The sequence below is a fragment of the Topomyia yanbarensis genome, chromosome 2 (assembly GCF_030247195.1).
Source record: "Topomyia yanbarensis strain Yona2022 chromosome 2, ASM3024719v1, whole genome shotgun sequence".
Classification (NCBI taxonomy): Eukaryota; Metazoa; Arthropoda; class Insecta; order Diptera; family Culicidae; genus Topomyia; species Topomyia yanbarensis.
In genome coordinates, this window is record NC_080671.1 from 128448324 (window position 1) to 128470384 (window position 22061).

At 39.0% G+C, this 22061-nt stretch overlaps 1 protein-coding gene across 3 annotated transcripts; it reads left to right on the top strand.

Moving 5' to 3' along the window:
• Positions 1 to 4081: 4081 nt before the first annotated feature.
• LOC131681260 (zinc finger-containing ubiquitin peptidase 1-like) lies at positions 4082 to 22023 on the top strand. 3 transcript variants are annotated; one of them, XM_058961974.1, is made up of 5 exons: positions 4082 to 4183; positions 17713 to 19425; positions 19489 to 19837; positions 20926 to 21137; positions 21216 to 22023. In XM_058961974.1, exons 2-5 carry the CDS (start codon positions 17716 to 17718, stop codon positions 21258 to 21260), a joined length of 2316 nt encoding a protein of 771 aa, XP_058817957.1. In that variant the 5' UTR covers positions 4082 to 4183; positions 17713 to 17715; the 3' UTR covers positions 21261 to 22023. The 3 variants fall into 3 exon arrangements, with proteins under 3 accessions (XP_058817957.1, XP_058817955.1, XP_058817956.1); XM_058961972.1 differs by lacking the exon at positions 4082 to 4183 and adding an exon at positions 4221 to 4819; XM_058961973.1 differs by lacking the exon at positions 4082 to 4183 and adding an exon at positions 17564 to 17634.
• The last annotated feature ends 38 nt before the right edge of the window (positions 22024 to 22061 follow it).

Here is a 22061-nt window from a genome sequence, read left to right on the forward strand (position 1 = left end):
GTATGGCAGCGCCAGGCGACAATTTGCAAACTTTTACATTTTTCTATCCTTTTACAGTGTAGGGGTAATTCAGACCTCTCTAAGGGACAGAAGTCAATTCCAGACCGTCAATTCTAGCCAAACATGTCAAATAATCCTAAGTGCAAATGACAGTTTACTTTGTTTACTTGTCTTTCGCTAATAACTCGGCCGTTTTTACGTTTGTTCTTTAACTCTTAGCATAATATGCTAATCGAAATCAGAGTTTTTCGATATATCCTGAAACAATATTGAAAAGTTTTATGATTACGCCCAAATAATCGAAAGAGAAAGTAAACAAAGAGAGGCTCTCATTTGCACTTGGGACCATTTGACATATTTGTCGAGAATTGTTTTAATTTGTTTGCAATGGAACTATGTTTACCAATATCACATTTATTAGAGAAACTCATTAACATTAACAGAAACTCAAAAATATAAATTGCGTTACAAGAACGTAATCTGAGTAGTCATAGCTGTCGATTGGCGCATCGTGCATTTTCTTTGCTGTGGCGTGTGCAATCGTGTGCGTAGCCGCAAGCTGCTGAACGGTGGTTGATGGAATAGGGGGTCCGAATAGCCCCGTACACTTATTTCGCACAAAAGTGGTGAGCGTCTTGAAAATATCTGTGTTTTCATCCAATCAAAAATCATTCCATAAAATAGGAGCCTCAAGCTTTCAAAACCCTATTACCTTTTCACTTTTATTTGTTGCTTTAATCACGGTTTTACCAATATAATGATATTTGTTTTGAGGATGGCAAAAAATGAAACACGTTTTATCTCTTTTTTAAAAAAAATCCCAAAGAATGAGATTCAGCTGTCAAAATCAATGTTTTAGAATAGCGGTTCCACGAATATGTACGATAGTCAGAAAGTCTTACGATTTTCTGAGAAATCGAGGGGGTCCGACTTGTCCCCACTATTTTAATAACCCCGGGTTCTCCTATAGAATTGAATTAAATTGGAGTTGATGTAGTTTTCGATATTTTGGCCACATAACTCCATAGTGCAACGTTTCGAATAAATAATGTCGTTGGAATAATCCTTCATCTGTGTGTGTTACCTATCTTACTCCGTTGGAGAAATCCCTGGTGGAAAGTTTTCTTCCCAACACAATTCCTGTCAGGCCATGGCTGCTTCCGACAGTACCTGCACAGGTTCGGGCACGCGGAGGTCCCCGTCTGCCCTGACAGCCCAAGTGTCGACGAAACTGCCGAGCACTTACTGTTCGTATGTCCTCGCTTCGAGGTCGAAAGAAGAGCAATGCTTGACGTCTGCGGCTGGGACACAACCCCTGATACCCTTATGCAGCGGATGTGTCAAGCGGTGTAGAAGTGGAACGCAGCCTCGACTGCAACCATCCAGATTGCCTGCTGGCTACAGGGAATCTGGCGCACTGAGTAACAGACGACGGGCACGACTAACTAGTGATTGGTTAGTTGGAGCAGAAAGGGCCGAGCGCAAAAAAAGTGAGTGAATGTTCATGCTGAGGCAGGATTGGCGCAGCGACTGGCAACCGCGTAAGGGGTAAACCCAGCCACCCCGAAGCAAGGCAGAAGAGTGAGTGTATAGGCGTATATGTGGACTGCCTCATGCCAAGATGGGAGGGTCGTAGCGTAGTATGTTGGGACTTAGCTATTGATACCTTGTGGCGTGGCAGAGGAGTGAAGGATGAGCATCCAAGTCAGCCTCACATGGTATGATAGAGGTGAGCACCCAAGTAAGCCTCACATGGTATGTCAGAAGTGGGGCCTAAGAAAAATGTCCCACATGGGATGCCAGGGGGAGCGACAGGGTGTAATAGAGTGGTATGATCGAGAGTGAACTAGGTGATAGGGTGAGCATCCATGGTATGTTAGAGGTGAGCACAAAAGTCAGCCTCGCAAGGTACGAAAAAGGTGAGCACACAAGTAAGCCTCTCATGGCGTGATAGAGGTGAGCACAAAGGTAAGCCTCATGTGGAGTGTTAGAGAGTGAATCAGGGTGTGACAGAGCGAGCACCCAAGTAAGCCTTATACAGGATGTATAAGTACAGCCATCCCCCCAGAAGTAATACCGAGAGGTAGTCCCTGGGGGGAACAATGGCGGTGCCCAATGGCGTTTAGTCGGTATTACCTAGTCATGGTGTCACCATTAGAGCCCGACACTCCAGTACACCCCGTGTGGTAGCTTGGCATCTACTAACAGCACGTGGGTTAGTGCGTAAATTGCATTCTCCTTTAAAAAAAAGAAAAAAATACTATAATGCATCTCGCGTTAGCTCATAGTAGTAGATACAGAACACTAGATTACGATTGTCTCTGGCATCAGTGGTAGAAACATTATTGTTTTGATTCCGGTATATATCAAATGGACCAAGAAGAAAAAAAATCCTATATCGTCGTTTCATGGCGACTAATCATTTTTGTGTCTAAGAGCCAGCAAAACAATGGCCATTCTCGGCTGGTGCATTTTCCTTTATTCGAATGCACAAATTGTCTAAACCTGCATTGAATTTTGATTAGTTTTTATTTCTTTGCGCGGCATATGCAAACTCAACATTTCATAACAATAACACTCGAAAATTTAAACCGATAAAAATATCTATATTGAATCTATTGATTTCACGCATGATTTTTTGCAATTTGTGGCAGCACATAAAAATTATATGTCACACATAAATATCGTATTAAAACTATTTAAATTGCTGCGTCGTGAATCAAAATTATAATAGTACGCAACGTAGGAATTTGATTCATAGAAAATTTCACATCACTTTTCTGTCTTCCTCTCGTTTTTTTCTGCTGTAAATTTTATGCATGTCTTGAATGCATAAAAATTACAGCAGTATAAAAGAGACGGAAATGAAAAATATGCAAATTCTGCATTTTACCAATTTGAACTTCAACTAAACAGTTTGTTGTTACAAGCAAGCCAAATTTTTCTGCGTGTACCAAAAATGTAGACCAAATATTTTTACCAGAAAGACGTGCGATACCTTGACAAATATATACTGAAAACAATCATGCTTCGTAGCGAGAACAATGGGAACACCAGCGACAATATGCATAGTTAGCATACTTTTTATTCCCGTCTCTATTCATCTGCTGTGATTTTTATGCATTTTCATACATATTTATTAGTAAGCATTCAATGAGTGGATAGACCGAATATGTCAAATGCATAAAATTTACAGCAGAAGGAACGAGAGGCAAATAGAAAAGTATGCTAACGATGCATAAATAAAATGCTGCGTGTAGTGTTCTGTATGTCCATAAACATTTTTTTTTGTTTTGTTACTTCGAGTATATGAGCCGTCAATTTTTAAAAGGAAGTGAAGGGTTGCATAAACAAAACAAGTTATTTTTCTTATCTGCCCTTTCCAAAATCTATAATGTCGTATAATTGTTTACGTTTTGTTTATATGGCCATTTGAAACGTTCTCGTCGAAGACACCTTTATCGTTCAAAATTGAACAAAAACTGTTGATAATAATTCATTTCCAAACGACATAAAAACACGAACGGTATTAAGGGCGTTAATATCGGTTTTGCTTGATCCCGAAACAGAGCGAGGCTTCAACCCCGAACACTGTCAGCTAATACATTTTGATGGTAGTTGGGGTTGGGGTTAGAGCCTGACTTATGTGGTTTTTGTTTGAAGCTAAACTGAGTCAGTTTCTAACCCCAACTGCTGTCAAAATGTATGAACTGACAGCGGTTGGGCTTAGAACGTGACTCAGTTTCGGGCTCAAGCGAAATCGCCATTAGTTTAGCTTCTAACAAAAACGAAAATATTCGCACTTTTTGCGGCAACCATTTTCACTTCCTTAATTGAGTTCTTGTCGCCCGGTCTCACGAACACTTCTGCAGCTTCCTGGTTGAAAACAATCCCATTTGCTTTTGCCGTCTTTGTTTATTGTTTTCCACCAGCTAGTGATGTAGTGTTTGTGTCATGTGACGTGTACGTACATGAGCCATAGAAAAGTCTATTATCAACCGTTCGCGGTACCTTAAATTCACGTAGCTCTCACGTAACGTAACTCATGAGTGCTATCAAATATTACATAATTTTTGACGTTTCTGTTAGGGTGTTTTGTACGCAGCAGCTGACTAGATCGTTTCATTCATAATATTTGTTGCTGAGCTGAGAGTACTCCACTCCACCGTTTGTCAGTTTACGGGTGAGCATAGATGAATGTGCCTAGGTATAGGGTACAAACATTCGCGACGAGAGGAATTTCGCGAGTTCTAACCGTGCTAGCCCTCGCGGCCTTTTCTGCGTTAGGCGAAAGATATATAGCACGATATAATATGGGCTCAAGTGTTGCAAGAGAAGAGATACTTGTTAGTTCTTTCCGCTCATCGATTCCGAAAGCATTGCGAATAAGGAAAAAGGATATCACGTCAGTATTGGCAGGATTCGGTATGGTGGCGTAATACCAGTTAGTTTTCATCGCTTTTATTGCCCGCACAGAATTAGTTTCACAAAAATAGCGTTCGGTTTGATTTGGCAATGTCACTATTGACTAGTCGTTCAAAAAGCATTCAGGAAATGAATTGGTCGTGTGAAGAATTTAGTCAAGAATTGAGCATGTGTGTTGTGCCGTAAGAAGAGTTCCTTGAACTGGTCCTTCGTGGATTTGAGTGATTGAAAGCTATTAGTAGGGAAAAACTAGCAGATAATTTTAATGGTTCCTAGCGGTTTATAATACAAATATACGTAGACTTTTTCATGCACTGGATTTACCATCCGAGGATCAGTGGTCAGTTTTGCTGAAAATTCTACAGATTCAAGCATATAGCTTGCAATCTTACTGGTAGGTAATTATTGACTTTTTCAATTGAATGTTTCATCTTTGACTAATCTTGACGAATATTTTTTATTATTTAACCGTTTAAATGTGTTTAATTGTTCGATCATTTACTCTGTATTATTTGAAACCGCAAAAAAAATTCCACACCCCTAACCATTTGAAATTTTATAACCACGAAGAACATTTCATTCTTATCAGCAATGTAAGATAAACAATGGCGCCAACTGAACGATATTAGTCCTAAATACTAGTATCTTCATCAGCAATATCATAGCACTATTCTTGCTTTTATTTTTTCGGTTGCACATTGTGGTTTCTAAATTAGAGACCTCAGCAATTCAACCAGCATAAATCAATACGCTTCTGAAGTTTCTCCAGCATGGCGATAGTGATGGTTCGTCCCATTCACTCTCGTGAACATGTAAGTTTACGTGGAGTGGTGATTCTGTACGTGTGGTGGCTTCCGTATTTTATGGCATATTTGTCCCATGCGTTTACTTTGCTGAATTTCGAAATTTATAAAACGATGTGTGGGTGTCTGCTTGCTTTGCGTTTTCTCCTAACGTTAATATCGTATTTTTTAAATTTTCACGAAGAAATATCGCTATCTATAAAATCTCTCCAGAAGCTATTACAGGCCATATTCGATTATCCGTAGAAAATGACTAGATTATCCCTAGTACGATGTTTCGATGATCCGCACATTATTTTTTCTCAAGCTACATTACACATCTATAATTTATTATTTAATACCGATGATTTGATTTATTAATTTCTGAAAGAATAAATATTTTCTAAAACCTGTTGTAATCCACCTAGTAGTGCAATTGTGCCTTTTTCATTTGCCTAAACTACAATTCCATGACTAGTTATGTCTATTACATATTCAGTACGATTTGCACATACAAACAATGGATCGACAGCCACGAGCCTGGAAAGGGAGCGGGGGTTGTCTTTCAGAAAATTAATTTGATCATGCAGGTGTGTGTGTGTGAAGGGAATGAATAACCAACAACCGAACCACCCCAGTGTATCTTGGTATATCCACTAGGTGAAGGTTATTGGGATGAAAGTGGGGTGGGCGGTGTTTGATGGGAGGGGACTTTATGGAGAGATTAGGGAAGGGTGGTAATTAGTGGGGAGGGGGGTAACTCCTCACAGCATACCCCTGTTAAAACACAGAATCCTATATAAGTAAAAAAAATAAGTTGACAATGTTCAGAGTGATTGCATAATCTTTCTATATGAAAAAGGCAAAACATGTGCCAAAGACCAAAAAAGTCAATTTTTTTCAAAATTATTTTTTTTCGAGATTACATTAAATCTCAACGTTTCATGCATTTTTGGGACCATTCATAAATTACGTCGCGCGTTTAGGGGGGGAGGGGGTACGAACAGTTGTGACATATGGGGGAGGGGGAGTAAGCTAGGTAGTTATATACGTAACATGTTTTTGCTGAACAAATTTTTTTTTTCGAAGAATTTGTTACGTAATAGAGGAGTTGGGGATAAAGAAATTTGGGACAATTTGTTACAGGGGGAGGGAGGAGTCAATTTTAGGCAATTTTCGCGATATGAAATTTAATTTGGTCCCTTTGAGGTTTTTTTCAGTTCCTGCTGTCATAATCTAGACTGACAAATCATAGTAATTTTGCATCCATTTTAGCAAGTTTGGCATATTTTTAATATCATGGCGGAACCATTTATATGGAATTTTGCTGTGTGGCCGCACTCTTCAACACGTAACTCCGGAACCGGTAGCCCAATCAATAAAAAAAATCAATAGAAGCCGATGGGAAGGTTGTACCTTTCATTTGAAGTTAAGCTTGTGTAAATCGGTCCAGCCATCTCTGAGAAACAGAGGTGACATTTTTTTACACATGCACATATATACATACATACACACATACACAAACATGTGGGTGTCTAGTGCGTATCGAACAATCTCGTCAGAAGGCAGCCTACGTGATAGCTGGAATAATTCCCATAAACCTTGAAGAAGATAGCGAGTGCCCAAGCTGTCACTTTAAGCAAGTGGCAACATCAGTGTGATAACGCTGTAAACGGTAGATGGACCCATCGGCTAATTCCATGCCTGCCAGTGTGGGTGAACAGAGCACACGGTGAGGTGAACTTCCATATGACGCAGTTCTTGGCTGGTCATGGCTGTCTCAAAAAGTATTTGAACAGGTTCGGCCACGCCAGTTCGCCGTTCTGCATCGCGTGTGGTGATGCAGAGGAAAAGCCTGAGCACCTGGTCCTCGAAAGGCCGCGATTCGAGCACGAGACAAACGAAATGAGAATCATTGCCGGTGAGGACGTTAACATGACCAATATTGTCCAAATAATGTTCGCGGACAAAGAAAAATGGGACGCGGTGAAACGAACAGTCGTTCAGATCATATCAGCGTTGCAACGAAGCTGGCGAGAAAAGCAACGACCAGCAACGTAGCATTACACGGCCTCGGGTCGTCAAGGCACCGATGAACCGGACGCAATCCTCCTTCTACCGGACTGCATCGAAGCAAAAGATTAACGCTCAACGGTTGCGGTAGACCTTCTTTCGTCGGGGAACTCTCCGTCGAGGTAGGCTAGCTCCACCATCGGGGACTATGCCGAGTAGCATCGAACGCGACAAATCACCAGTATAAGGTCGTCGGGGCACCAATGAACCGGAAGCCCTCCAACCGGAATCGCTGGATCGACCAGGGCACCCAACTGGTTAGAGAGGAGCGCATGTTGAATATCATGCCGTGTGTGGCGGTTATGAGACCAGCGAGATCTAGCACGACCAGCTAGACCTGAAATCAAGCGAAGTGCATTAGCACGGCTCCCCCGAAGTAATCATTTCAAATGGAATCCGAGGGATCAGGCAAATTTTGGACTCCTTGGTGGAGTTTAGAGGAGTAGGGTTCAGAGTTATCTTCTCTGTTCAGAGCCCTCACTCTGGAACACGATGGACGAAATCGGTAATATGATCTAACTACTGAACGTGTGCTGGGTCGGCGTAAAAGCTTTACCACCAAGTAAAAAAACCCCTATGTGTGGGGTTGGGAATCGAACCCATATGAGCTGCGCACAAGCCAATCGATTTACTAACCAGGTATGGGAAAAATACATTCGAAATTCATTCATCTGTATTCATCTTCTGATACATCTCATGCTACCAACCGTTGTGTTTGTCTCACGAAGTAAACGCCAGGAAGTATACACTGAGCTTGTCGCAAAGCTCATTAGCGATAGCAGCTGTGCGGCACTCAATTGACTCCCGTTCGTTCTAAGTCGGAGAGCCTCTCATTCTCTCAATATTTTCTAAGAATGATGTTTGGATGTGAGTGAATCAGATTGGAATATTATTGTTTTGGTTTGCGAGCCACTCGATGAGTCTAATCTTGATTCAATCATCATATCCAATCATTGAATCGTTCAATCGGTTCTCTATCCTTTGTAGAGGTAATATATGGGTAGAAGTGCAAAGGTAAAATAGCTCAAGATGCAGGATTTTAATTTTTTACATACGCAAGCTTATCGTTTAACGGCTAGCGTGACCTACAAGTTACTGACTTTATTTCTTCTATATCATGTTGAAGTACTTTTTACTATTTCAGTAAGGGAACCGGGTAAGGGAATGAGTATGTGTTATGCAAATGCATGCTTTCTGGAATATCATCGCGTAGCAAGAGGAAAAACATACGAATCTGTGGTGTGAATAAATAATGTTCAACACTTGGTTTTCCCCATTAATCTTTTCTAGCTTTATTACCGCTTGTGAAGCCATTCTAAGAAGTAAGATCCGTTCTGCAAGAAGAATATTTCCCCTGTTATTAAGATTCATTCACTTAGAAGTAACATACCCTTTTGTAGTGAGCTATCCGGTTCGTGTTATGATTTTTCGGACCTCTGTTGATCAACAATCCGGCAGAATAGATTAGAATGTGCGGCAAAATACTGGTAATTTTTAAAGCTTTTGTGCTGTTAAAACCTTAAAATGTTTCAACTAAAAATAACATTCAAGTGCGCATTTGCAAGCAACTTTGCTTTCGCATATTTTATTTATTTTGTGACGTTGGATGAATCTATATGGCATATATGTGTCTCGAAATACTCAAAATAATCGTACTAATGATATCCTGTTATTATTGTATGATTTAAAATTTGATATCTGGGAAAAGTTATGGGGTGTCGGGCTTACCCACGGTGTCGGACTTGCCCCCGATTCCCCTATTCATTAATCTGTCTATCTTTTGTGCAGTTAAAATATTATCGTTACTGTTGAAAACTGAAAAATCCTATCAGCGACAATTTTTTTCTCTTTTGTTCAATGCTAATTCACGACGTCGGGAGTAGTGTTCCATTGCTAAAAACAAAAGAAAATACGATTGTGTCTGGTTGGATTTTCCAGTTTTCAACTACAACCACAATATTAAACAATGGCTTTGGATATCATGACGCACATGACATTCAAGGTTATAAAGTTCAAAAATAGTGTACGAGGTGTTATAACGACCAAAGGGTAAATTTGAAAAAAAAAAATACATCAAAACATCTAAAATGATCCCAACGGAACATACCTGTAAATACTATTAAATCCTAGTCAAACCAGCCGCAATCAGTTTTAAATGAAGCAATGAGCCGCGATCGGTTGTTTTGATTCGAAATTCTGACAGAAACCTCAAGCCAGCTTAAATTCTGAATGTCCTTTACTGGAATGAAACCAGCTTCTCCGGTAACTACCGATCTAGCCAACCCCATATAGTTTAAAAACTCTTTAATCGCGTATAAACACCCTTAATTGCTAAATTGGACAATATCTTTTGACAAACTGAGTTTTAATGGATTCTGAGATGATTATGACTTTCATTGGTTTAGTTTTCGATAAAAATCAGGGTTGTTAATCGATAATTAATCGTCATCGTCGATAACGTTAACCACCCGTCAACGTCATCGGAAACTCCGTTAACGATAATTTATCGTCGGATTCATCGTCATCGTCGATAATTCATCGTTGGTTATCTCGATACATTTTGCGTTACTTTCCCGTTTATTGGAGTTGAAGTTGATGCGTTTAACTTTCAATTGTTTTGAAATAAATAACTATTGGAGGACATGTTGTTGGCAGTTGAAAATCAATAGTTTTGGACATTTTCTATGCACAGGGGGGTCCGACGATGTGTCAAAATGGAATTTTTTGTCAACTTTTCGGGAGTTTTATATTGAAGGGAAAGTTATTGGGAGTTGACAATCAATAGTTTTGGACATTTTCAATACACAGGGGGTTCGACGATGTGTCAAAATGGATTTTTTCAACTTTTGGGGAAAGTTTATTATATTGAAGAAGTTATTGGTAAGTGAAAATCAATAGTTTTGGGCATTTTCAATGTACCGTCGGTGCGTCCAAATAGAAATTTTTTCGACTTTTTGCGAATTTTTTATATTGAAGGGCAAGTTGTTGGCAGTTGAAAATCGATAGTTTTGGACATTTTCAATTCACAGGAGGATCCACCAGTGCACAGTATTTCCAAAGTGGCAAAAAGGTGAAAGAAATTCTTTGAACCACGAAAAACATTTTTTAGCTATAGTGTCTTCAGCAAAGTTTATTTATATTTTTTGCATTTAAAAAGTATTAGTTGGGTGATTAATCCCTCTAAAGCTGAGCAGCAAGTTTTTGTTTGGTCATTTATGAAAATAAAAAAAACTTTCTTTGGCAAAGTTGTTGAGAATATCAAGTATAAACTTCGCTGAAAAAAAAAAAACTTTCTTTGGCAAAGTTGTTGAGAATATCTTAAGTATAAACTTCGCTGAAGAGTCTATGTGTCTATTTGTCGATTTTAAATTACATTTGTGAAGATTTCTTTCATATACCCCTGAAAATTGCTTTTTAAAAATACTTTTCCTGGTAATTTTGTAGAATTTCAAAATGTTCCAAGATTTTGTTCAGCATAAGAAAATACAGAATTTTTGTAATGTAAGTTTATTTGTATCTCTTACAACTTAGAAGTTATCGAATGTTTTAGTGCCCAAAAAGCAATATTTTGGTATGGAAGCCTCAAATTCCTGCAGACGAATACCAATACGAATCTGTAAAACAAACACTATCAAAATCGTTTGGTGGGCTCTAGCCTACGTTCAAGTCAAATTCGAGTAAATTCCGTCTTAAGCATATTTTTATTATCTTAGAGATGCCAAATATACAAAAATAATAATACTGTGCTGTAAGACCTCCTTAAGGGAAATTTTTACTAAATGATCAGAACGGGTTATGAGGCTTTGTCGAGGGACTAAAGAAGAATATTTTAACCGCTCAGATTTATTAAAAAGAAAGGAAAAATATGTTAGTCCAGGTGTTTGCGTTTCGACTTCGTCTCTTCAGAATCAGAAAAAATATGTGCTGATTTTGCCAATGTCATCGTTTTATCAGCCTAAAATTCGCCAAGGGGCTGATAAAAACGGGTCTTCACTGTATTCAAAAAACGACTAAAACTCTATTATGAGGCCGTTCATAAAATACACTACATATTCAAGGATAAAAGAAGGAAGAATGAAGCATCTTATTACATAGTGTAGAGAAGAAACGGAAGAGGGGGCTAAAAGCTTCCTAACTAGAAAAGGTAATTAGATATATTTTGTCTTCGAATTAATAATTTTCCGTACAGACTGAAATACTATACTAACTTAAACCTATTTTCAATTTGAACATTTCTCTACTTAAATTAAAGTCAAAATGATGAAAAACGCTATTGAAGAGCTGACAGCAAACATCTACCGGGTTATTCTGGCCGTACTTCAACTCCAACAAATGGGAAAGTAACGCAAAATGTATCGCGATAACCGATGAACCGACGATGACGATGAAAACGACGATACAATTATCGACGATGACGATGAAGGCGACGATACATTATCGTTAACGGAGTTTCCGATGACGATACATTATCGTTAACGAGTAACGCCGATAAATTATCGTGAAAAATGTATCGTATTAACAACCCTGATAAAAATACACTAAAAAAATCAGTTTGGATAAGGAAAAGTTTGTTTCAAATAACTTTTTTTTTCTTGAAAGTGCCCAACTAATGATTAATTTTGCGAAAATAACTCTTACAACATTTTTTTGTAGGATTTATCATTTTTAGACAATAGCCATTTGAAAAAAATTGGTTAAAAAAGTTTGACCCTCTCAAAAGCTTGTCTAGATCATTTTTGGAAAAACAAAGTATGCAAAGTGGATTTTTGTGACAAATTTCTCATGTACAGAAAGTTTCATTAAAATCTGAGAGGGTGCTGCCAACATTTGTTCGAGTTGGCGCGAAATTCGTCATATTATAAATGGATATGTCATAAAAGATGGATGAACTGACCTGACCATTAAAACGTTTCTGTTGGAAAAGCCTTTGCACTCCGTAACACAATTAAAACTACTTTTAGAAAAATACTAAAACAAGGTGGTCTAATTCTTAAGGCTCAATATCATCAATATCAAGTATATCATGTAGAGCTTTTTTTTCTCGACTTGCTTTTTTTCATTGTTAGGACTTATCGACTCTCCAAAACAAGGTTATTGGATGCGTTGTACGCAGTTTTTGAACACACCCTTTTATTTTTACGAGCACTACATTCATTTGCTTTCACACATAAATAACGAGCATAATCCATAACAATAAATCAAGGAGTTAACATGATCTTGTGAAAAAAAAATTTTGGCGTGAAGTAGCCCCCTTGTGGGGGTGACTTTACGCCAATTTTAGCTCTTTAGATTTCACGTTCAATCTTGATTTTCCATAAGTTCTTTTCAATGACTTTGGAGGTACTTGTGCCATATGTAAAACATCGAACAGTTTCAAATTTGAAGTGTCGTAATCGTAGTTCTTGAGTGTAATGTGTAATTTTGGCGTAAAGTAATCACCGATGACGGTATTTCAAAACCCACTCGTCAAACTCGTTCCAAAAACAAAGATAATTACAAAAATATTGATATCCGTCATTATCCCGACGAACTAGTTATGAAAAAAATAGTTCAACAGGCGTATGTTTGGAGTCAATACGTTTTTATGTGCAACGTATCCAACACTTAAATTTATTTAGCGCAGCTCTGTCTACAAATCAATATAACCTTAACAATAGCAAAACAAACTTTAATTTCGTTTTTACTCTTATTTTTCTATAATAAACAGCTGTGCGATTGCTACTACGAAGGGTGAGGAAATTACGCTCCGTAGCGGTATAATGAATTTGTTTATATAAACATCGCGTTAGCCTTTTAAAAGAATTAATTTTAAATTTAACAATTTCTATCGCTTTCCGAATGCGACGATACTATCTCAAATCATTCCCAAAAGCGACGTCGAGTCCTTGCCTATGAAGCAATGATTATTATAGAAGTCATATGTCACAGACACAGTATTCAAACTGTGCTATATTTTCATGTAATTTCCCGGCTTATAATCACCAAAAGGCTTCCGAGCCGAACAAGAAGTTTAAAGAAAAATCTAATTCCTACAGCTCTGCGTAAACGATATATACAGCGCCTCATACTTATTATTGGAATTACATGCAAGGCACCCTCTGAATGAGTCAACAAAATTTAATGCATTCGATGAGTGAGCGAATTCATCCAGAATTGAAGTCCTGCCTGTTTGCTGACGTTCGGTTCGTTTCAAGTATTTTTTTAACCATTCACTTACATAGTGCGTTCGCTGACCGTTCGGAGTGCACAAACATGGTGGTGGAGAGAGGATTCATCGCATTCTCTCGTGGTTCGTTGCTTCATGCTCACTATGTTGATTGTGTGCGGCTGAACCAAGGATGAATGGCTATCAGATGCAATCAAACGAATGAGTGAATTTTCCCATGCCTGTTACCAACTACGCCATGTCTGCCCCTCTGATGTGGGATACCACTTTTATCACTTACACTACTATAACAAACGAACGAAAACGCATCGGGATTTCCAAATTTCGGGAAAAAAGTTATTCTGGAAAAATAGGGGGGCATATATTGCGGAACAAAAATATACTAAGTTTAGCTGCTACTACATGCTACTCTGCAAACTGTAACCCATTAAAGTTGGAATAAAAAAAGTCCAAAAAACGGTCATAAATCTCTAAAACGAAGAGCTAGCGAGATGCAATCTTCCGCCGAAAAAAGTATTTTTAAAGCATCTACAACTTTTCTGAACATTCGAAAACTGCCAAAAATCAAATAAAAAAGTTATAGCAATAGGAAAAACTGTTTTTAAGGGGGTATGTCATGTACATCTGTTTCTCTTTATAACTTTTTTATCTCAAGAGATAGACATTTTTGATCTTCAACAAATTTTCTCAAAAAATGTTCCGCAACCAACTTCTCATAGACACCTTACCAATTAAATAATAAATGAAAAAGTTTTTTTTTTCGTTCAAGTATACCCTTTTAAATTTGCTACCATTGTATTAAAGTGCTTAAAAATTAAGAAATCTTTCTGAAGATATCGAAGTGCTCTATAACTAATAGTTTCGTCTCAAAGATCATTGTCCGGCTTTTTTATTTTGTCACACTGTGCGCCGAGGGGAATCTGGAACGGTGATATTTCTATCTTTTGTTCACACGAATAAAACATTTATGCTGAAAGCTAAAATAATATTAGAAGAGCCCGGGGCTAGTTGGCGGAAGTAGTAAGTTGGCGGAGTCCCTTTCTTTTTGCCTTTCTCAATAGAAAGGTATTGCAATTGCTCTGAAAACCGACTTTTTAACGGAGGCCCGGAGGGCCGAGTGACATATACCATTCGATTCAGTTCGTCGAGTTCGGCAAATGTCTGTGTGTATGTATGTGTGTGTATGTATGTGTGTGTATGTGCGTCTGTGTGTGTGTACGCGAACACAATCTCACTCACTTTTCTCAGAGATGGCTTAACCGATTTTCACAAAAATGAGTGGTGCAACGTTCCCATGGGCTGCTATTGAATTTTCAATGGATCCGACTTCCGATTTCGGAATTACAGGGTGATGAGTACGATCACGCAGAAAATGTCGATTTTAATCAATTCTGCAATGAATGTGTAATGGTGAAAATTTTTCCAAAATGTGTCCACAACTGCTTCGATTTGTAGTACTAGGTCATTAACAGCCATTCAAAGTATTTTTGGTCACATTGGCCACCATCATCGGTTCCGGAAGCCCCGGCGGAAGCATCCAAATTCAGAATAACAGTCACATCGGTTTCTCGGAGATGGCTAGACCGAATCAACCAAACTTAGTCCCAAATGAAAGATGTTGCGTCCCCGTAAATGGCTATTAAATTTCATCCCCAGCCGACTTCCGGTGCCGGAGTTACGGGTTGTGGAGTGCGATCACATAGCAAATTGTGATTCAAACCGATACTCCGATGAAAGCAAAAAAGGTAAAAATTTCGCTAAAATGTCTCTCAAACACTTAAATTTGCAGTTCTAGGTCACCGACGGCCAACCAAACTTTCGTTACATTGACCACCATAGACGGTTCCGGAAGTACCCGGGAAAAGCAGCCATTTTTCAAAACTAGCAAACTCATATCAGTTTCTCGGAAATAGTTGGGCCGATTTTCACAAACTTAGTCCCAAATGATAGCTATATTATCCCCACAGATGTCTGTAAAATTTCGCTCGGATCGCTTATATGGTTCCGGAAATATAGACTGAACCGTCCGGTCACATGAAATTTCCATATAAGCCGGAACTCAAAAATTTTTTCAAAGGGGGGACCCGATGAAATTTCAGAAATCGAATTCGTATTTTTGATGCCAAACATCTTTAAAATGCATGAAACGTCGAGATTTTATGCTATCCCGAAAAACATTTTTTTTTTATAAAAATCGACTTTTTGGGACTTTGTCGATTTCGCACCTTTTTTCAGTTCAATATTACCGCGGCTGTTTTTTCTTTTACAAAATTTTAGAACTCGAATAATGATTTCTTTTCTTGTATATAGTTGTCATGTCATGTATAATAATAAAACGTAATATATGCATTTGAAAGCTTTTAATGAATATAAACAACGCAAACATTCTCGTGTTCATGATTGAGAAAGGCACAATTGCACCGCTAGGTGGATTAAAACAGGTTTTCAGTTTGTGACCACGGTGCGGCGTCTCACCCGCACATGCAAGATGCCGCAATGACCTTTTTTTGTAAAATGTTCATGGAAATTTAGTGATTTTTTTCATTACAAAAACCATTTCACAGTATTTTAGAAACTTGTCGCAATTAATAAAAATGATTTCATCAATTATTGAATGGTTTACTTTGATGTAGAATCAATTTTTAAAAATGTGCGGCATCTCTCCCCAAATTACCCTACCTAATGACCGCACAGAGCAACACGATCTGTAGCGCATGTGTGCATCTATGCTGCGGGACTTCAGCTAACTACGTAAACCATAGAAAGTCCTATTCGCAACCCAAACACGCCTGTTTACCTCGCGGACAATATCTTTATCAAATGTCACAAGTCTTTCAAGATATATAAATTCATCAACGTCCTCGTACCGTACGAGCTTTGTCGGAAAACCTGAGTGCATATAAGGAGAGTGACGACACTGTCAAATTTGGAACAATTATTATTTGTCAGTGTCATTCCAAACGAGTCAAATTCATATATTTTGACAGGTCGTTTGTTCGTTTGGAATATCACTGACGGATAATCATGACAGTTGTCTTCACTCTCCTTACATACACTCTGCGGAAAACCATGTTCAAAATATTTCCCAATGTTCGCTTTGTTTCGCTGATTCCCACGTAGCACAGTGATCACCTTCCATACAAAAGTCGGACAAAACCTCAAAAGTGGCCCGAATTTGATGAAAACTTAACATTAAGGTAATTTTGTGACGCTGAATTCATATTTGATGTTTATTTTTTGTTTTTTATGCCTAAAAATTTTGGCACTTAGGGTGGTACGAAAGCAAACATGTTTGCAGCTTAATCATTATTTTACGAATGGGGTGAGAAAAGATTCCAGTCCTCAGCGGAATTATAGAGCAACTGATTCGAGGCTGTTTTCTGAAGTCAGCATTGAAGCATAGAAGTATCTCTTAAATGTTTATATTTTATCTCTATCCTAATTAAGTCGCTTAGTTTATTGAGACATAATATATATTACATAGTTGAAAATAGTCCCATTTAACCCTTGATTTCTAAAATAGGTTAAACGGTTTTTGTTTTTGCATTTCAAAAAGTATACGTTTAATCATGCTTAAAATAAAAAAAATGCTAAACTTATATCACTTTAAACAAGTCTTAATCGAGTTTTAAAATTGTGTGCATATTGCTAAAAATACTTCATAGACTGACCCGAAAGTTATTTTATAGACTTATCCAGCTGCGTTGGTATTGTGCCGCTTTGACGTTCAAATTGGGAGGCAAACAAAACTTTTGTACGGCGAAATGGGTTGGCAAACAAACCGTTTCTGGGCCTGAGGGGAGGGCGGTTGTTTAAAAATGCGAAATCTCAGTGTGCGTATTTTAAACGTCAGATATTACATTACATTAAAGTCCGTTTATTAGATTATCACTGGTGTCATCAACCGTGCATAATTAGAATGCGTTCTTACCCGTGTTAACATGAACGGTCGGAACATGTACATTGTCGAAATAGTGATCACTCTCTTTAAGCAGAGGCTACCGCTATATAGGTCACTGTCGCGATTACCCCCGTTACCGGAACGAGAGCACGTTTCGTGTTTTTATATTCCTCTCTCGATATCCCTTAGCAGCGTGCTTTCCAAAGAGCCTACCAACAGTAGGGTGCACACGTACTGGTTGTATGGGGAGAATGATGTGCATTTGATTTTATTGATTAGCCCAAAAAGTATAGTCCTGTAGTGCAGACCCTTGACAGAAAATTTTTGCTAACAACTGATCGCGTTGATGTATTTTTCTCTTACAGAATATGTCGCACCATGGAAACAGCAAGGAGTGTGGCAAAGAATCATCAGCGGCAGCTGCAAATGGAATTCTTCCCCAAGAGCATTCATGCGAGATCTGTGGTATGTCCGGTTTGTCCGATGATGCAATGCGAGAGCATACACGTCAATGCCATGTGGAGGGCAGTGCCCAATGTCCGTTTTGTGGACTGTCTGGTGTACCGGCAGCTGAGCTATTGCTACACGTGAATCAAGCTCATTTAGATTATCTAACACCGGAGAATGAATTAATGAGCTTCATCGATGATCAAACTCCCAGTATCGATGGTGATTCCGATTCAATTTCTGAATGCCGCGGTTTATCTCCATCGATCACATCAGAGCTTCTTACACCGGTTTCAAATGCCAGTACTAAACCAATTATCAGTAACGGTGCCATTGTCACCAGTGCAACATCGATAACGAATTCAATGGTGCTGCAGCATAATGGTATCAACGGATGCAACATTAGCAGTAACAAAATCAGTTCTTCGTTGAGCACTTCGACTACGAGTATCAGTAGTAAGTCGAGTATCGGTAGCCAATTAAATGGGATCTGCAACGGCAGTATGAGTGCCAGCAATAGCAGCCTGGCCTATCTGCCCAATAATGCAAGTAAGATCAATCAACAGCCGCAGCAGTCTCAGTTGAACAATCAGCACCCAGAGGTGACTGTAACGAGTACAAGCAACAAAAGCTGTGATATATTGAATGATAGCAAGGAAGTGATAATGAATGGTGGTGGAGCAGGTTGTACTAGCGGTGCCGCTCCTAGTGGTAGTGCTACTACTAGTGGTAATGGAACTGGTGCTGGTGGTCAAGGATCACCGCTAAGGTCCCAGCTGGGTCTAAAGCTCAAATCTCACAAACCAATCACAACCGTTACCATCAAACCAAGCCCTCTACAATGTTTACTCTGTCCGTACACGACCGATAACCCAAACATACTCGAAGAGCATATTAATCGATCGCACTTTGACCCGCTCAGTCCCAGCATAAACAATGGTGCCAGCGGCAATTCCCATGTAGATACTCTCAGTGCACTCCAGTGTCCTATTTGTGCAAGAACGTTTGAATCTGGTTCGGACCTGGAGCTACACGTCAATATTGAACATCGTGACATTTTAAGTCCCGCCAAAGCGGATCGTCAGAATTGTGGAACGCCAGCGGCTGCTACTGTGAACGGCAGTCTTACCGGAAGTTTGTGTCCTGTATGTGGGATATCTTTTGATAATATGAAAACAGCCGAAATGGAGCTACACATTGAAAAACATTTTAGCAAGAGTCCCCAGAATCCAATCCGGGTTGAGCCGGATTTGGAAAAGCAAGCTCAGAAATTACGAGAGCAACGTGAGTTTGAAATGCTCCGTGCACAATACGGAATGGATGATCAGGGTAACTTTCGGGAACAATCGGCGGCGGCCATGCAACGGGCAGTTTATGCCGGTGAAATGAGTGTAGCAGACTACTATGAACGGCAGGTTGGACTGCGGGCAGCAGAATCCCACGGTGTTGATGACGGTTCGTCTTGCACAAAGACTGTCTCACCTAGGGTCCTAGCACTGTCATCTTCGTCACCCAATGTGCTCAAAACGTACGTATGTTCGAGTGTTGATCATTATGCGTCCAGTTACGGTGACAAGGGATGGGGATGTGGCTACCGAAACCTTCAGATGATGCTTTCTTCACTACTACAGGTACATGCCGATGCATTAAGGCCATATCTAAAGCTTTTATGATTTTTTTTTACTTTCGATCAGAATACCGCATATAATGAAGCACTATATTCTGCTTGGGGATCGCATGGTCCAGCACGCACTGCAATGCCAAGTATCTCACGATTACAACGTATGGTTGAGGCAGCCTGGGCACAAGGATTTGACGTTCAAGGTTCGGAACAGCTTGGGTGTAAACTGCACAACACTCGCAAATGGATTGGTGCTACGGAAATTGTTACCGTTCTGTCGTGGTTAAGAATAAGGTGTGAGCTGGTGGACTTCCATCGACCAACATCGTCGGATGGCCGCCATCCGGAGCTGTTCAATTGGGTATTACGCTACTTCGAAGAACCAAGAATACACACGCCTCCGTTATACTTACAGCATCAAGGTAACTGAAATTGGGTTTGTTCGGATGTTAGAGAGAATTTGTAGAAAAACGATGAATGGGTGATGTTGGAGACTCAACCGGAATGAAGTAGACACTTTAAATTCAATTATTCATGGAATTTGCGTATCGACTTCGCCTCATCAGAATTCGACACTAGCTTAGTGACAGGATTGACGCTAGTTGTAATAATGAAGACACTATTTGTGTTTCTGAGCCTACCCCTTGTTCTGCGTGATGTCTTGCAAGAAAAGAAGCTCTGATTAAGCCGATAAGAATTAATGAAGTCGAAACTTGGTTTGGCTTAGCAAGCACAAGTTGTTTCTGTTTTTTTTGAGCTAGCGTCAATACGACGCGTTCACCCCATCCGTCGAGTACAGAGAAATTAATTGCACTGTACGCAGTTATTGTATCCAAATAAGCACTGTTTCGGTATTACGAAGGTGAAATCAGGAATCAATATATTGGCTCAAATGGCACGTTCTCCGTATGTAGTTAGGGACAAATCCCCGTTTCTGTCTTTTCTCATCATTTCCTGAGCGGAAGGAAAGAAGGAGGAGGGAGGAAGTAGAATTGTAAGGGTGGGAAGAATATTTATAATATAGTATAATTCTTCTGAACATACTATTGAGCAAAATCTAACCATTATTTCCCAAAAAATATTTAGTTCGCGGGACTCGAATACTGATACACAACCATGCACTACTAGGCCCCATGCAAAACTGACTCAGACTTCACTTCGTTAAAAGGTTAATAACTTCTTTTAAAAAAGCCGGATTTACTAGCAGTCTTCGACAAAGTTGTAGTCAATTAATTTTTCTTTCTTATTTCACTTACAGTGATAATACGATGCATACAGAGCCACCTAGTGGCGAAAATGTGAGCTAGTGGGTTTTCTCCATGTAAATTGTCGAAAAATCCCATACAAACTTCAGGCACTAGCTAGACTATTTGCTTCAAATTTGGTGCAAGTACTCCTTATGGGACTAGGAATCGACTAAGGGGTGGGCAGATTGAGTTTTCAAACATTCATTATTTTTCTAGGTGGTTTAATGTATAATAAACAAAACACATTTTCACATATCTTTTAGGCCACTCTAGAACAATAATAGGAATTGAACAACGCACGTCCGGTTTGTCGTTACTTGTGCTAGATCCCAGCCACGGACCGCGACAGGTTGCAGCCCTAGGATCTTCCCAAGACTCGCTCCGATTGATACGGAAAAACTCTGCTGCCATGAGAGCACCCCAATATCAAGTGGTAGCAGTCAAAGGACTAATCGAAACAGAAGAACAATACCAGGTGAGTGTACTTTTAATGTAAATAAATTATGTAAGTTATATACATTTTCTATACTATTATTCCCATTCCAAATTCTAGGCGAGTAAAGTTTTGAGATCTCATAGAATACCGCCAGACCGTTGACATGCTGTAACCATCTATCTGATAATCGCACGAGTTTCGCTAATTTAAAAAATGTGTTTAATTTGATCTAGTCTAGACGAAATTTAGCTAAACTTCAAAAAAACGATAGAAAGTAATAGACGTTTGAAAACCAGGGAGTGAAGCACATATAACTAACTCTTTATTAACATTTTGACCCAAAGAACACTCAAAACACCGAACTCAATTAGTCTTATTCTAAACAAATATTGCAATAATCTATACTATGGTAATTAGCAGTAGAGCAGTCCAACAGTTGAACGAATAGTTCGCTCTTTACCCACACCGTTAATCGTTCTGTTGTTTGCTCCAAACCATCAGTCAATTCCATAGCTTTTGAATTTGTTCAGGACTCGGTTCCGCTCAGTACCTACTTTGCTCAGCACAGAATGCCAATTGCAATTCAATGTAAAAACAAACATAACTAAAAAACAACATGCTTGCCTTCGGAATAGGTATTATTGCCAATGGTTCTAAGAGATATTGAATGTTACCGGAAAAAATCTCCATATGTTTTCTAGTTTTAGAATCTCGCTTTAACTAGTCGCCCAAATCAGACGATTAGTACAAGATTTAATAGCTTTAATTATTAGATGTAGGCACAAACTAGTGTACACAATTTCGTTACTACTTTTTGACGTGATTGCTCATACAAGAGTGAGAAAAAAGATTTTGTTTAGCGTCAACTGCACGGGAGCATTGCGTTTGTTATTGACATATGTGGTGTTATAGATTATTAAAAATATGTATTATATATTTTTCCAATAACGCGAGAAAGGAATA

Excerpts from the sequence above, each read along its gene's own strand:
- LOC131681260 (XM_058961974.1), top strand. The coding sequence starts at position 17,716 with ATGTCGCACCATGGAAACAGCAAGGAGTGTGGCAAAGAATCATCAGCG. Across the intron at positions 19,426-19,488 it reads TGCTTTCTTCACTACTACAG|AATACCGCATATAATGAAGC; the intron begins GTACATGCCGAT and ends ACTTTCGATCAG. Across the intron at positions 21,138-21,215 it reads AAACAGAAGAACAATACCAG|GCGAGTAAAGTTTTGAGATC; the intron begins GTGAGTGTACTT and ends TCCAAATTCTAG.